Raw genomic sequence first — 17,783 nt, forward strand, 5'->3', positions numbered from 1 at the left:
TCAATAGGAGTATATGCAGAGGCGATGCCCCCCCGCCGCATTTTCACCTTAGAGAATCTCCCCCCATGTCCCAAATTGTTGAGGAAAACCTTCCAAGCGGAGGGGGGCAACTTAATAGTAATTATGACAACTCTGTAACATGTTAAGGTGTTGGCATACTGCGTGTGTCAGCGTGCATTTGTATTTTCTAAAAAGGCTTTATAATGTTCCCCTTAACCCCTTGAGTGGTATGCCCGGAAATTTTTCGGGCTCAGCTGCATTGCCGCAGTGGGCTGTCCCGGAAAATTTCCATTTTCCCGGCATACCACTTTTTGCATTAGGTGCCCGCCAGTGGTGCTCCACTGGAGCACCACTGGCACACTAGCTTTAGGGGTCCCCCCGTCACCCCCCCTCCCTCCTGTCTCCCCCACCCCTTCCGCTCCGGAGATCGTACGCCGCCGGAGCTCCCCTGCCGTCAGCCGCCAATCACTATTTGTATCAGTGACGTAGGCGGCAGGCTTGGGGATGGTTGGCGCGGCTCAGGGGGACTCGGGAGAGTTCAGGCACCCGAGTCCTCCCGAGCCGCCGCGAAACATCCCCGAGCCTGCCGTCTGTGTCATAGCGGCGGGGAGATAGCGGCGGCAGGGGAGCTAGCTCTGGCGTACTAACGCCGGAGCAGAGGTGAGGGGGAGCGGCGGCTTCCCACTATCTGTAGTGGGTTTTGCTGGGGCAGGACAAACCTGCCCCAGTAGGTTTGTCCTGCCCCAGCAAAACCCACCACTCAAGGGGTTAATGATGAGAGCAATGGCTGTAGCGGCCAAGTATGCACGTGCCCATATGACACCTGGCGATATAAAGGTATTACCAAAGAGCATGACATGGGCGACAGGGCCCCTGCACTCTGTGGGGACAGGACCACATTGCTTAGATTCCCCAGTATCACAGCTTCTGCACCACTTACACTTTCCTTCTGCAAATCTTCCTTCAGTTTCACCTTCGCCTTCTCCCACAGAAGCTGCCACCGCTCTGAACTCTGATTTAACGCCGTCTCCAATCTCTCAATTTCCTGAAATCAACACACAATGTTCTGATTATATTGTACAAGAAAAATGCTCCATAAAAAAAAGGTGACACACCCGCTATGCATCTTACTTCAGATTACACGAGTAACGATGCGAGCCAAAAGTAACATTCGTTTTTCACTCTTACAATGAAAGGAATCGTTTGTGAAGAGCGCTCATTTGCAGCAATAACATGTCCTTTCCATGACCTATTGCTCTGACATCTCGCTAGGAATGTGAGCTCCATGCTTTCCTGGGATGTACAAAGAACAACACAAAGGGTTGTTTTCTGTTGTACAGTGATGGAAAAACACTGGGTACGAGATGGAGAGAATAGAGGCCCGTACGCTAAATGCTGATACAGTATCTATCATTTGGGGATGCTCTGTAGAAATAGTTTTTAATTCATTTATATCTATTTTGAACATAATGGGGGCTGAACATGGGCCCCAAACTTGAAAACGCAGCCCACGAATCCTCAGTAGTAGTAGTACGTTTATTTATAAGGCGCCACAAAGTGTCCGCAGCGCCGTACATAGCAAACAAAAAACAAATGACAAGGTAACGTACAGGGTGTGTTGAAAAATACAGTATAAATAGGGGTATAGCTGGTAGAAATAAAATCAGCATCAGTTCAGAAGTAGGTGTCAAAATTGTCGAGGAGACTGAAGATGAAGTAGAGGAAGGGAAGGACAGGACAGGAGCACAGGTGAGGTAAAGAGGTAGGGTGAGTACGTGAGGAAGGAGGACCCTACTCATAAGAGTTAACATACTAAAAATAGGTGGGTGGACGAACAAAAAACAACAGGATAAGTAGGAACGGAGGCAGGATAGGAGGATCAAAAGAGGTTAGGAGGAGGGATAGGCTAGTCGAAAAAAGTGGGTTTTGAGGGAGCGCTTGAAGGAGGTAAGGGAATCAGAAAGCCTGATGGGTGGCGGGAGGTTGTTCCAGTGCAGGGGGGCAGCGCGAGAGACACGGGAGTGGGAGGAGGTGATTAGGTGAGAGGTCAGTCGGCGGTCAGCGATGGAGCGAAGAGGGCGGGAGGGAGTGTGGATAGAGATCAGTGAAGAGAGGTAGGGAGCTGTGGAGGAGGAGAGAGCCTTGTAGGTGGTGGTGAGGAGTTTAAAGAGAACTCGGAAAGGAATGGGGAGCCAGTGAAGAGATAGACAGAGGGGGGAGGCGGAGGTAGCGACTAATAATGGCCTGGAGCAACGTTAACGAAAGTGGGTCCAACACAAAGGCGCTCCTTGTGACATTCACCAAACCATAACTGAAGGACCAAGTACAGTACCTGCTAAACATGTAAGGGGTGAGTGCACCATCAGATGACTATACCGACATCGGAATCCTGACTGTTAATGCCTGACAGTTGGGATCCCGACTTACAGGGGCTATTCTCCTTCATGTTCTATTTCACATGGGATGTCGCTATGGGCAACCATTAAGAATCTACGGATTTATTTAGCACCCTCTAGAAGATACTCTTTGTGTACAATAGGGTTAACCCCCCCCCCCCCACCCCCCAGCGGTAGTTACACATTATGATGAATATTATCTTTTATTAGAATTACATTTTAATAAAGAAACAACTTCAAAAGTGACCAACAATGAAGGTAAAACAATGAGATGCACTGAAGCAGTTCTCATGCTGAAGAACAAAACACCCGAAAAATTCAAATCTTGGGGTGATGACATACAATCGACACCAGGGGGAGCCAAACACTTGATGGAAGTAATGACTTACACTCATGAGGTGTATTATGGCATTGGGTTGAACTTTGGCTACATCATCGTAGCAGGGCCACACAACCTTCCTCTTTCCTTGCTGCAAAGCTTCCTCAACCTGGTCTTCAGAAGCATGCAATCTAGGAGGGATCATTGTCCAGTCATAAGAAGGACCGGACACCATGGTCTCTTCTGTATAGTACTCCCATTTCCTCAGAGTAGAAATGTTGGCTCTTGGTTTTAATGCCTAGAAGTGGAAGGAAACCATTAATGAGGGAGATATGGAAGGTCATACAAGTAGAGCCGGTAATTTAATCACTTACCTCTTGCTCAGTCGGTGCATACATGTAGTTGAAGAAAATCGGACTCTTCCTGTGCGTTCTCTCAATGTATTCCCAAATACACATTCCTTTCCTTGTGTGTTTGTCTCCTTTATCTTCAAATAAAGTTCCTTGGACAAAAAAAATAATTAAATGGGCGATGATCCACTGCAATCCCTCATTGTACAGAGCTCCGGGAAAATAAATGGTGGCCCAGAGGGTGGGGGGGAGGGGGGTTGGAGTCTAACCAATGCAGATAGGCTGTTATGCCCCGGAGGGAGGTGGGAGGACTGGAGTCTGACCAATGCACATAGGCTGTGATGCCCCAGAGGGTGGGGGAAGGTCTGGAGTCTGCCCAATGCCCATAAAGTGTCAGAGGATGGGGGAAGGACTGGAGTCTGACCAATGCACATAGGCTGTGATGCCCTAGAGGATGGTGGGAGGACCAAGTCTGTCCGATGCAGATAGGTTGTGATGCCCCAGAGGGTGGTGGGAGGATTGGAGTCTGACCAATGTACATAGGCTGTGATGCCCCAGACGGTGGTAGAGGACTGGAGTCTTATCAATGCATATAGGGTGCGATGCCCCAGAGGGTGGTGTGAGGACTGGAGTCTGCCCAATGCACATAGGCTGTGATACCCCAGAGGATGGTGGGAGGACTGGGGTCTGACCAGCACATTAAACGAACCACACACTGTTCTCACAAATATGTTGATTTTCACCCTATGTTGAGGTAATTGAATAACTCCTACAGCATACCCTGGGGGCAACTGGTAAAGTAACTGAATATTGCTCTGCTTTTGTCTGGAACAGGACTGGTTGGTAGTTCAAAGGTGTGTAACAATCAAAGTGGGGTTTTTGGGAGGTGCATAGTGACGCCATACAAAATTTTGCTATGTGGCAATAAGAATCTTTATAACGTCCCACAATGTCTCACAAGACGCCAGATGTGTGACATTATAATGCAAATGCCTGGTGTATAGTTACAGGCCAGTACAGCAAGAATGCAAACATCATCTAGAAAATAGTGTCAGAGATTTGCACAAAGATCAATAGTTTGAAAACACTATATACAGCATAAATCATGTTAACTTATTGAAGCTAACATCATTTCATTCCATGGCACTCGGAAACCAAGAGCACATGTACAACACCTAAAATGTGCAACTTGGTGCCTGGAAATCACAAGCACACACACACACACACACACACAACACCTAGAACATACAATTAATTTAGCCCAAGAGCACGGTACAGTAATTGTTAAAGAACATCTGTCTTCCATAAAAAACGTCGGAGGCACGTTGAAATGTGTAGGTGTATTGGAAAATGAAGAATACTAATTACTAGTTCATTGTCCCCGTTATATAATCTGCACTCAATCAACTTCGTAATGATTTATTGTTTGCTATAATGTAGATGACACAGTTCATCATTTCATGCATTCTCTTCATAACTTGGAGTTCATCAACCTAGATTTTCCTAAACATGACTTGCAATTATTCTGGAAAGTCACGTTGACATCATTTTAAATAATGAGCTCCAGGCAAGACCCCCCCTGTCACATACCATGCTCCAGTCGTTCATAGTCCGAGTCCAGGAGGAAGGTCTTAAACCGGTTGGAGACGTGATGGAATGCCAGGAACTTCAGATAGTAACGATTGAATTCAAATTCTGTGGGATACTGGTTGTGTATCTGCGGGACAGAAGAACATGAACGTAGTGAGTGGAAGCTCTGGACGTGTTCTAATGTCAGCTGCATGAATCACTATGACAAGATACGAAGGATAAATGGTCATGATCCCCTTTAATTGATCACAATCTTTGCCAACACTGTTCCGAGTGTCCGAGGATTGGGAGGTCTACGTGTGCACACTCGCATCCACTCAGCAACAACCGGTGTGTTCTGTACATTCCCTCCTTAGTCAGTGCAGCAACTAGAAACTGCGCACCCTACTGCAAAAAAAATTCTGTACCCAGAAAGACCGCTAGCATCTATCCATCTGTCCTGTAGGACCTCTAGCATGTCTCCTCCAAGGCGGTGGATATTTTTGGAGGAACATTTTCAGCTGATTCCACACGGACGGCCAAACCCACTGGAATCTGCAGAGAACATGCGCCACCACAGCGCCGTCTCCCCCAAGCCACCGCTTGTGCTGCAGTGCCATTGTTATGCCTCTCAATGCGCCGGGGAAATCCTCGCTGTCAAAGGTCAGTGAGGATTTCCCCAGCACGTTGAATAGGTGGCCGGCACGGGTGTTAAACGGCAAGGATCGCTTGTTTTCAGCGATGCCCACCATTTAACCCTCTCGCCGGCCACATTGAATACACCCCCAATGCTGGGAACACACTAGTGCGTCACCCATTTGTTCAATGATGATTTACCTTGAGCCCAGAACTAGCCAAATTAAGCATACACATTCTTCAATTTTGCTAACGACCGAATGACATATCGCAACTTTTGGTCACATGCAATATAATGTTTCTCCCACAATTTTGTGCCACTTCGTTCAAGGGATCCGCCTGATCGTGCAGCATATAGCTCAGTGTATACCCATCTTAAGATGGGTAGATGAGGTGACTGGAGGCAATTCATGCCTTATACCTCAGCGAAAGGCTTATTGGTCTGCATGAGCCTGCTGATTCTGAACAGAGGGGTGCGAACTGAAATCTGTGGAAAGCGTAGTCTACGGCTAGCTGCTGGCTGCAGCTGAATAGCCGTAGGCAATGGTACAAGCCCGTGACTAACTGAATTAGTCTTAAGTGTCTGACCAGATGTAAGACAGATATAAATGTAGTCTCACTTATTGTGGCTGCTATATGGCCGCTAGTGCCAGCAGAATGCTGCTCAAGGCGGAAAACTAATGTATTTCCAACGACTTTGTGGCAGGTACGCACCTTTAGCCGCACTTGTCGCACCTGCAACATGGCGGAGGATTAAATATAAACAAACCCCTAGAAGTCAATGTGGTATGTGTTTAAGTTTGTGAGCTCGTTCAGTTCATTCATATATTTAAAGTGTGTGTGTGTGTGTGTGTGGTGGGGGGGGGGCATCACAATTTCTTGATCCTTACCGATTGGGATGTCAGCTGTTTGTCTTCTGGCTTTGATATTCTGACACTGGTCTTCTGATAGCAGTCGGGATGCTGGCATCAGTATTCTGGCCCCCAACATCCTAACTGCCAGTATGTTGCATATATATATATCTATATATATATACAGGTCGAGTATCCCGTATCCGAATATCCGTTATCCGAATTATTCCGAAATACGGACATTCCAGAAAGTGAAATTTTTTTTTTTTTTTGCTAAAAACTCACTGGGGACATATGTAACAACATCACTGGGGACATGATATGTAACTGGCACTATATATGTGCAAGACAATGATTGCTTGGCATTCAAATTCAGTGCTGAGATAGTACACACATTTTGTTTCACATTTTGAAACCTTGTTTTTTGAACAATTAAAATATGTTTGTGTGTATTTTATGTGGTAATAAAATATATTTGTGTGTATATTATGTGTTTATACAGCATAAATGCAAGATACTTCAAAATACATCATTGAAATATTAAAAATTCTCCTGGTCCCGAGCATTTTGGATACGGGATACTCAACCTGTATATATATATATGATATATATATATATATATATATATATATATATATATATATATATATATATATATATATATATATATATATAGATGTATTGTTCTTAAAGACACTGAATAAATGACAGATGTACAAACAGTAGGAAGATACCAGATAAATAAACAGAATATTCATCACGACACAACACATCCAGAGATACTGAGACAGCGGGGATACCTGCCGAACATCTAACATAAACTATCAGAGGTTCCAATTGGAGGATTGCCGAGGGACAGCCTTCCCTATGAAATGTTACAGCACAGATTTGTTTAGTATACACCAATCTCTCATGGGAACTGACCAGACCAGTCCAAGAGGAGGAGGGGGGGGGGGGGGGATCTGCGTCCAGTGTCGAGCAATGCGTACTTTGGCCAAAGTAATCTAAGCAATAACATGGTTTGTAAGTAGTGACTCAGGGAATCTGCCAGACCCAATACAAATCAGCATACTTTCCAATCAGAGAGTGGTATTCTAACCCCAGACTCAGGGAAACAAGCCAAAGCGTGAGACCGCAGAGCAAAGATCAATGGACAGGACCAGAGCCGATGCCAGCAGCAGGTGCATCCTATTTGGGTTAGCAGGCAGCAGCCGCCTGTCCAGATTTTCCGAAATACATTGGTGTACAAAATACTCTGACGTATATACAACTGGATCTGTCGGAACCTGGCATATACAGTGGCCACACAAGGAGACCCCATCATAAAGCTTCATTCCTCATCTGAGAGGGGACACAAATCTATCCCCTAATAAAGCCAAAAGGGCCATAACCCCTATCCCCAGCAGCCAACAGCAGTGGAACATATAAATACGTTCCGGCAACCATGGGATTTATCTGAGGCTGCACATTTCAGGGCACATATACATCCACCGCATGTGTGAATTCCTAAATACTTCCATTGCAAATACAACCGCAAGAGTAGATCATTTATGGATGGTTGGGAAAGGGTGGGCGAGACCATATATCCTTCCCAAAGGCCCCTTTAATAAAAGTGCATTACAAAGAAAAGCTGGTAGGTAAAATGTTCTATAGGTCCAGATATGCCACCCACAAAGGAAGGTTCCAGAAGAGGATAATGACACAATGGCGGCTGATACCAGGAACAGTGCCCGGAGCAGCCACCCACCAGCGGGAATCTTCTGAAGACAGCTAGGAATAAGGAGAGGACAGAACAGTCCCCCGTCACATCACCGTAAGGAGGTGCCCAGGAGCATCCGTTCACCAAACCACAGGAGGCTCACTCAGGAGAAGGAGGCAACAAAAGCACCACCAGCGGAAGAGAGGTCAAGCCAAGCTGGGGCAACATGTTCCCTCAAGGTCACCTTAATGTCCATTACGTTAACAGATCTGAGTCCATGCCATATGCTGGTTTATAGTGGAGGACATGGCAGAGGGGCGAACAAAAATGGATTCTGTTGGTTATAATTAACTGGAAATCGTAAAATAATGACATCAGCCGCCAATTTTGTACTCGGGACACCCAGATGTTATTCTTAGCAAAAAATACAAAAAATAAGACACGGGGGTTGTTTTTTTCCCTGCATTTATAATTCAGCTGACACCTGGGAAATTTGGCATAAACAAGTTTACAAGTGGTTTTATTCTGGAAATGACGGCATGTTTTCATTGAACTGGAGAAGCGTGCAGGGATGGGGGGCCGGTGTGTGCTGGAATCAGCCAGCTCTGTGGGTCATAGTCTGGGCAGGGACAGTCATCCCCTTACTATCGCTCACAAGCTGCAACTACCAAGATAAAGATCTCAATTATGTCACTCAAATGTTTTCTCAAATCCAGTTGGGTGAAGAGTGATTATTAAAGAGCTCAAGTAATCACTAAAACCTGCACCCAGCTTTATATAACAGATTGTAGCAGCACAAATGAATATAAGCAGATTTATCAGCAAAATGTTATGAGTAAACATTTATTATGAAGGACACAAACCAGGATGATTTCTTATTATTCATATTACAGGAGGAGAAGACTATTAGTAAGAAGACACAACATATCTGGGAGGTCTGTGATCCTCTGAAAACCTATTGAGCTGTGAAGTCAAAGTCACTGCTTGGTAACCATTGTTCTGTGAACTTGCACTGCCTAGCAAAGACCAAGGTGGGATGGTGTCGTGGAAGAGTGACACTGTTTGGCCTATAGGAGCCACAAGCAGGGCTGCCGCTAGAAATTGTGAGGCCCAGAACTGATTCCTAGTCCGGGTCCCATCCCCTACTCACTTGCCGCCAAACACCCCCCCTCCCACTCACTTACCGCCCACTTACGGGGGGGGGGGGGGGGGGGGGGGGTAGGGTGAAGTGTAGGCACCCCCCATTCTGCTGTGCTGCCTGCGCTGAATGAAGTCCACTGCTTCTGTCAGAGAGGCCGGGCCCAGGACTGATGGCAGCCCTGGCTACAGGTCACATTTATCCACCATGCTGGGTCATAAAAAGAAATAGGGTTCTCCAGTCTGCAGACAGTGGCTTGCTTCCCTATGTTGGATCTGTGATTACTTACGTGCTGATATGCTGTTGTTATACAGTATATCCAGGACCATCTTAATGTATAGGCACACTGGGTAGTGGCCCCTTCTGATTCCAGGAGCCTTCGAGCAGGTGTGTGGGCTGGGCCGGGAGCTTCTTGGGAGGCTGGTAGAGAATGCTGGCCAGCTGCTTGGATTGTGAATTACACACACACACGCACGGAGCGGCCAATCAGCGCTCTCTACCTATCTCCGAGTCTGCAGCCAGACAGTGAATGACCAATCAGCGTGATTGGTGGATGGCTGGAGCTATCCACCAATCAGAGTGCTGAAAGCATTTGGTAAGGGTCACGATGCAGGACCTACAATTCAGTTAAGACAGTCCTGACTATACGCAGCTATTCTTTAAAGATTTTAAATCACACTATAATAAAGAGGAAGAGGACAAGGCTATCAGGCGCTTCCCTGATACGATCTCTGACCTGAACATACATTTATTTCTTTAAATCTATAACAAGAACCCAGGTGACATTAGAACGATACAGGCTGATTATAGCAGTTGCAGCGTGAGAAACGGTCTACTCTTGGAGTTCTAGGACTACTGTTCTGTACCACAATGCCCAACAATACGGGTCCCCCAGGATATGCTGCCTCGCCAGGTCCACCTGGGGTAGAGACCTTTAGAATGAATCTGTATTACCTGCTCTGGAAAGGCAGCGATCGCTCTACGCAACTGCTAACGAGACCCCCAGCCATTGCTCACCTGATGAACGCAATCCAGAAACTGCAGGAAGATCGGCACAAACCCACTGCCTTGGCTGCTGAGCGAGAGGTTGCTGCGCTGGCTGAACTTATGGCCAAACGAAAGCCACTCCTTCTCGATCAACATGCGGAACCCCTCCAACGTCCGGTAATACGGGTCCCCCAGGATTTGCACCAGACAGATGATCTATTGGAACAAAACGCACAGATCAGAACTGTAGAATGTTGCACACTCGCAAGCAGAGACTGGCTCGGAATTTTCTGTGTGTGTCGCTCTAATCCTGATTTCTATTGGGAACATGTTTCAGAACCGCTACACAAAGAGAGATTGTCTAACACACACCACATGTGCTCATTCTGCACTGGGTCGTGGTAGAGTTCAGAATGAAGGCAGTGAAGGATTACATAGCAGAGGGCCCGATTAAGATGGATAAGGATTGTTAGAGCGACAAGATTCAGGTCGACAGCCATTAAGTCGACCACTATTGGTCGACAGGTAGATCAACACATGAAAAAGGTCGACATTCATTAAGTCGGCAGGGTCAAAAAATTAAACAGAAGCAAAAGGTTGACAGTTGTTTTTTGTGTGCGTCTATGCCAACACAAGTCGACATGGACCACCGTATAAGTGTACCGCTGTGCTCGCTATGGTTCAAGCGCACTATTATATTCCCCATGCATCCCACCCACCCCCCCCCCCCCCCATCTTCCCTAAGCTTGCCACTGGCTCAGTAGTGGTGGAGTGAAATGCGTGGAAGACTGAAGGAGAATCATCACCAGTAATTTATCACGCCCAATTGAATAGCAGCGTATCTCAGGTCACAAAAATTTTTAACAGCAAAAACGGTTACCGCGGATAAATGATATAAAATGTAGATAGTTTCATAAATTCATGGGATCAAGAACAGCCATGCCAGCCCTCTCCCCCATGTTTACGTTCATTTACCTGTGTCGTGATATCCCATCCATCCTCTAAACTGACCATCACGGATGATCCGCTCTCCATGAGCTCCGATATGATCACAGACAGCTGGATAATTCTGTGGATCTGTGAAGTAAACGTTATTATGTACCAGAGTCATATAAACACATCCAAACACCACAGAGCGGGGCAGGGGAGATAAATCACCTGTAGGAACCACTCCGAGTCTCCCAGCGACTTCAGAAAGCTGGAGTCAGAGTCCCCGGGAACGCTGCTCGGCACGCAGGCTCGCATCAATTTCTTAAAACTGGTCTTCACTTGTCTAGTATCCCCAAACTCAACCGGCACAAATTCACAATTCAGAGCAAAGTCACACTTGAAGCCCTGATGGACAAAACACACGCGGTATGTTAGAAAGAGAAAAGCAGAGCCGATGTAAGGCTTCTTGGCACACTAGGGAACGTAAACCTATGCACGCCTCCGGAACCCCACACCACCAAAACCCACTTTCCAGACCCTCGAAGGAAAGTGTGGAGGTGGCATCTAAGAGGTTCCACAGCTGCCACCTGCATTAGGTACAACAAGGATGTCTTCCTCAAAGACATCCACAATTTTTTGATAGGCAGACTCAGTGGCACTTGTCATCTACTCATTGGAGGAGAAGTTTGGAAAATAAAGACAACAAATCTCAGTAGTTTTCTCCATCAAGATAATTAGAATGAAAATATCATGAGTTCAAATATATGCATGAAATAAGGTCACTCACTGAGATACAGTAGCTGTAAAGTCACCTTATAGGGGTACACACATGCCGATATTAAGGCATTTTCTAAGCGGCTTTGCTTAGTTTGGCAAAGTCGCTTAGAAAATGCCCCATCGGTGTGTGTGTGGGGGCTACAGCGACAGCAATGTGTGTCCCAGCGCATCGCTGTAACTAGCCGAGATTGATGGTCAGTAACTGGTCTTGCTAGTCGCCAGTATTCCCCCCTCCAGAGAACACTGGCGCTGTCAGCTCGCTCAGCAAAGAGCACTGAAAGCTTGCACTGTGTGCTGAGGGACAGCGCCGCAGAAGAGGCCGAGTTAGGAAGCCCTACACCCATCGCTATGTGTGTGGGGACCACTAGTGTTAGATACAAGAAGATCTTCCAAGATTATGGTGCTGGTGCTCCCTATCTCTGGAACTCTCTACCTCTCTCCGTCAGACTCTCAACAAAACTTCAAACAGTGTCTCCGGATCCACTTCTTCATCTAACCCAGCCACCTCTCACCCTAGCCCGTGGTTTCACGCTCACTGTCTACCCCGTCTGTGTCACTCCTGTCGGTCTGCCCCACCCCTTAGTATGTAAGCTCTCATGAGCAGGGCCCTCTCACACCTCATGCTTTTAGTTCTCTTATTTAGACTATATTCCACGCCATACTCCCTACAATGACACCTGACCATCAATTTCTGCCACCCGGATACTTATTTGTGAAGTTTTGCGCAGAGGTTTATATAAGCATTTACTTTTCCTACATTTTCTTGTACCGGAATTTGTAGTTTCTTTTGCTTATTTGTTTATGTACTTTGATAGGTGTTTTGGAACCGTTTTGGCGCCATATAAATACATAACAATAATAATGATATTTCTGAGCGCAGCGTAGTACAATTATTATTATTATTAATAAATAATCATCATCCTGGGACAAAAGCTACTGTATAGTGGTCACGGTGTCAGACAGCGCTGCTCTTTCCAGCTTTTGTAGATGTACCAGAGTCGTACCGCAAAGTGCTAGCAAACATCTGCAGCCCATCACTTGCAGCCCCAGTAATTATTTTATGACCCTAGATAAAGTGAATAATGTGACACTGCAGCCAGTACGCGATCAGACTCTATACAGCCAGTGCCAGGAGACCTCAATGCACGGCGTGCCGCTGAAGTGTCAGCACAGACCTCTGGGTGAGCCAGAATTAATGGCCCAGGCTAATCAGTGGAGCAGTTATCTAGCAAGTAAATAGTCCTGAGGCCTCTGGGTGCTGGGGCCTCCCATCTGCTGCAGTGTTGGTGTCCTAATGGATAGGGGACATTCTTTTCTAGGAGCACAAGCTGAGATAGGGATCCTCTCACGGAAAGCGCATATGATGTATGGTCGGAATGTCTGCTGCTGCTGTTATTGGATTTTGACCAAATATAGAAGAATGTCACACGAAGAGCAATGTCCTCTAAGCGCGGCCGGTTAACATAATGGGTTGTGGGATTATCAAGTTATGTGTTTAAGTGGAGCATTCATGATTAGGTTCTGCATTAATGGCCAGCGGATATTCAGTGACTATGAAGTGGATAAGGTATTAAGCTGAAGTATATACGCAGGTGGAAGAAATGATTCTGGTCAAACAGGATTGGGCCCCTGAGTTTTGTTTAGAGCAGGGGTGGCAAAACCGGTCCTCAAGATCTATCAATAGTCTGTGTTTTCCAGGCCACCTGTGGATCTACAGAATGTGTCGGTTAGGAATGCAGCATGTTCGAAAATGTGACTGTTGGCAATAACTGCACCTGTGCACCAACCAGGTGGACTGTTGGTAGATCTCCAGGACCGGTCCTCGAGATCTACCAACGGTCCACGTTTTCCAGGTTACCTAGATGGTGCACAGCTGTAGTCATTACTAACTCACATTCCCCAGACCCGCTAGCTGTTGCACAGCTGTAGTCATTACTAACTGTCACATTCCCCAGACCCACTAGCTGGTGCACAGCTGTAGTCATTACTAACTGTCACATTCCCCAGACCCACTAGCTGGTGCACAGCTGTAGTCATTACTAACTGTCACATTCCCCAGACCCACTAGCTGGTGCACAGCTGCAGCCATTACTAACTGTCACATTTTCAAACCTGCTGCATTCATTCCTGCTATAGATCCACAGGTTGCCTGGAAAACATGCACTGTTGGTAGATCTTGAGGACAGGTTTGGCCACCCCTGCACTAAAGTATAAAGGAACTCTCCCTCATACGTCAAACTTGCCCACAACTTAATGCTACTTCTAGTGTAGCACTGGAGGCCCATCACCACTGATATCAACCACTGGACCCTATTGATGGGATATGGTCACTTGGTCGACATGCATTCGGTCAGCCACTGAAAGTTGACAGGCCTTAAGTCGACAAATACTGTAGGTTGACATGGCTAAGGTCACCAGGGTTGGAGGGTCGACAAGTATTACGTCAACAATGGGAAGGTTGACAGGTTTTTCACGTTTTTTTTTTCTTGAGCCGAAAAGGTGGTATTTCATACCCTACCATCCACTATCGCATGGTGGGAAAATAACTCCCTCCACAGCTTAGTACATATAACCCTTTGTTATACCGTACAAAAGAACATGTGCGCACACACACACACACACACACACACACACACACACATAGGACAGAGACAAATGAGCGCAGGTCGCTATTTCTGATCCTTTCGGAAGTTTCCCTTTGATTACTATATACATGAATTTGTACCTACAGTAGCTTCATTCTTACCCTTATTTGAGATTTCTCCCCAAAAATGTAGAGTGCAGCCTGGCGCTTCAGCAGCTGGTTCTGCAGTGAGGTTTGGTCGCTGTAGGAGGGGCCATGATCCTTACCCACCAATCGGGCACCGACATCAACGAGAGGCGTTTGGGTGGTGATCAAGCGGTTGCTGGAACGCAGACTTGCCCAAACACCTGGATAGAAAATCATGGAGGTTATAGAACAACATGCAGGCCATAAACCAGAGGCTATCGGCGGCTGGGCTGTCCGTGCAGAGCAAGGCAAATCTGCACACAGCAGCCCGCAGGAGGCTCTAGGCTGTTACCGCACGTCTAAGTAAACAGAAGGTGCTGAATCCAAGAGTCTGACCAATACAAGATAATTACAGCCAATGCATTACAAGATTTTATTTTAAGAGTTTGGCGTTTGTAGACCGTAATATTCACTTAGAGGTGGGAGACGCAGTGGGACAGTAACACAGAATAAAGATTAGCAGCATCCAAGTACAGAAGTGTTAGGACTACAGAAACAAAGTGTAACGGAAAGGAAGAAATGAGACGTTTCTGGATACGATGAATGCACTTCATGGCGGCCTGCTGTGGCCAGGCGGCTATATGATCAGTGGCGGGTGAACTCCATAAATGATCCATTCCAAGTTGGGAGGAGAAAACCGATAACAGGATCTAACTAAATGAAGGGCAAAGCAAACAAAGCTCTAAGATTTTAAAGGTTAACCAAAGCCACATGCTAGAGGAGTATGGGTCATGGCGGAGACCAAATTAAGGTCGATATGCATTGGGGTTGACCACAGAAGATCAACAGGGCTTAGGGTTGACACATGAATATGGTCGACATGGCTAAGGTTGATATGGTCAATAGGTTGACACAAGCATTAGGTCAACAAGGGAAAGGTCGACAGTTAAAAGGTTGACATGAGTTTTTTGTCAGGAATGTCGACATGCATTGGTGCACCGATGCGCTCGCCATGCTTCAGGCACTATTCTATTCTCCCTCCACGCCGTAGCGGATGGTAGGGCGTGAAATCTCACCTTGTCAGCTCAAAAGAAAATAGTGAAGAACTCATGTCAACCTTTCGACTGTGGACATTAGCCACGTCGACTTTTTTAATGCGTTGACCTTCAGTGGTCGATCCAACGCATGTCAAGCTTATTAGTGCTGACCTAAGGACCATATACCTGCAAGAGATGCTGTTCACAATGTTAGTACATAATGTAAAAGTGCACAGAATTAAGTTTATTTTCAAATGGTTTTGAACAGGATCTCATCCAGGTGGCGGCGTTCATTCCCGCTACCTCGGAAGTATCGCAGTACCCTGCATTATTTCTGGCGTGATCGCCGCGGTTTCCCGGGCGAGGCTCACGGTCATCTGTCTGGCTGTGTTAACCAGCAGAATTTCCATTACTGGGCGGAGAACGAGCCTCATCAGTTCCGGGTAAGGCCAACGGGGCCATCCCATAGCTGAGGCTGCAAACATCCACCAAGAACCATTAATGAACGGATGACTGTGTTCCAGGCAATTTTAGGTTATGTACTAACATTGAATAGATTTACATGGCTTTTGTTTTATTTTTTTATTACTCTTTAAAATCTAGGACGTTTTCTGTCCCACCCCGTAGAAGGGCGATACGTAGTAAATCTTTGGAGAATATTTTAGTTCCTTAGGGAGTCTACTCAAGGGGACTTAACCCTTTAAGTGCCAACGGTGCTGTGAGAGATCCTCAAAATAACGGTTAACAATACCAGCACTGCTTGTGGCGACCGTTCTTTTTTTTTGGGTGCAATATTTAACTAAACTTCAGTTAAATGACTGTATTTGTATTTATTTATACCAGGGGTTCTCAAACTCGGTCCTCAGGACCCCACACAGTCACGTTTTCCAGGTCACCCGGCAGGTGCAATCATTACTCATTGACATAAGATCCACAGGTGGAGCTAATTGTTTCAGTTGCGATTCTGTGATGAGACCTGCAGAACATGCACTGTATGGGTTCCTGAGGGCAGAGTTTGAGAACCTGTGGTTTATGCTAAAAGAACAGTCGCTGTGAGCGACGCTGGCATTTTTTGCAGATATTTTGAGGATCGCTCATAGAAAAGTTGGCACTTAAAGGGTTAAGATATTGCCCAGTAGGACGTGGACCTTTCTTAGTGGGTGAAGTGGGGAACTTTGTTAAGGTGCTGGAAGGTTTAGCAGCAGCGTATGGGACATCTGACTCCCTTGAGCCGCCCGTGATCTTTCTTTCACATGCGATGTATCGCATATGACCTGGTTCCCCGCCTTGGGGAGAGAAGGCCGGTGCCGAGTCAGAGGTCGGACGGCCAGCGGGTCCAACCTCTGTCTCTGGTCTCCTAAGGGGGCATCACACGCCTGATTTGAAATAGGCCCAAATCGGATAAGGATAAGTGAGTTGAGACAAAGCGTTAGTAAGTTCTAGACCACAGGTCTTCAACCTGTGGCCCTCCAGATGTTGTGGAATTACATTTACCAGCATGCCCTGACAGTTTTGGTATGCTCTTATAGGAAAAAACGTGGCAATGCATGCTGGGACATGTAGTTTCACAACATCTGGATTGCCATAGGTTGAAGACCCATGTTCTAGACCCTTACATGGATCATCCAGAATGGATCATTTAGGGTTTAATCGCACAGCCGATATCTACGTTATTAGAAGTTGAGATAAATAACTTGATTCTGGTACAACTATAGCTTAGTAAGAAGGACTTGGTCAGAGTGTGAGTGTAGAGTAAAGTGAGTCTGGATTGAGGCGAGTGTAGGTCACAGATGGATTATTGAGTTGTTAATGGATAACATGATACACCACTATGTGCGGTCTCTAAGAGGTATGTAAGGTACTACCGCTGACGGAATGAGGATGGAGGTTACCACAGGCCATGTGTGATATCAGTATACCTGTACAAGTACCTGTATTTTGTATTCTTCCCTTAGCTGCTAGGTCTGACTGTGGGAAGAGCTTATCCCTGTACCCAAGAACTTGACGATGAGATAAGAGAGGAAATAGATAGGAATTCCCAGTGAGACAGCAGGGAACAGCAGAATGCAGACAGAGGCTTGGCTCAGAGAATACACCGTACATTGACGTGCACAATATCGCAGTGATTAATGGCAAACAAGGATTCTGCAGAGTTTTCCGGCTTGTCCGCAGTCTGGTGGCAGTTACCTGACTCTCATACAGTAATGGTGCATGTCACGTATAATGGCTGTCACAGAATGAGTGGACATACGAGTGACAATGACGCTTCTCTCTCGTTGGTGAAACATTTCTGACCATTTGATGGGACGGTGGATTGTGCTGAGAGGTGACACGCAGGTGTTACATGTGACATGTTTGATTCTGGGGTATTAGTGCGGACAGAT

At 46.3% G+C, this 17,783-nt stretch overlaps 1 protein-coding gene across 4 annotated transcripts in view; it reads right to left on the bottom strand.

The window, feature by feature from the left end:
* The window catches only part of SBF2 (SET binding factor 2), a 323,119-nt gene that overhangs the window by 22,977 nt on the left and 282,359 nt on the right, over positions 1-17,783 (bottom strand). For 2 of the 4 annotated variants that reach the window (XM_083164720.1, XM_083164722.1), the window contains 9 exons: positions 17,331-17,399; positions 14,399-14,583; positions 11,104-11,280; positions 10,921-11,022; positions 9,976-10,161; positions 4,656-4,782; positions 3,090-3,217; positions 2,786-3,013; positions 941-1,045 (listed from right to left, as the gene is read on the bottom strand). In XM_083164720.1, the coding sequence (XP_083020846.1) occupies positions 941-1,045; positions 2,786-3,013; positions 3,090-3,217; positions 4,656-4,782; positions 9,976-10,161; positions 10,921-11,022; positions 11,104-11,280; positions 14,399-14,583; positions 17,331-17,399 (1,307 nt within the window). The remainder of the gene's footprint in view (positions 1-940; positions 1,046-2,785; positions 3,014-3,089; positions 3,218-4,655; positions 4,783-9,975; positions 10,162-10,920; positions 11,023-11,103; positions 11,281-14,398; positions 14,584-17,330; positions 17,400-17,783) is intronic. The other 2 variants (XM_083164721.1, XM_083164719.1) reach the window with 1 other exon arrangement.

The sequence above is a fragment of the Crinia signifera genome, chromosome 11 (assembly GCF_055691185.1).
Source record: "Crinia signifera chromosome 11, ASM5569118v1, whole genome shotgun sequence".
Taxonomy (NCBI): Eukaryota; Metazoa; Chordata; class Amphibia; order Anura; family Myobatrachidae; genus Crinia; species Crinia signifera.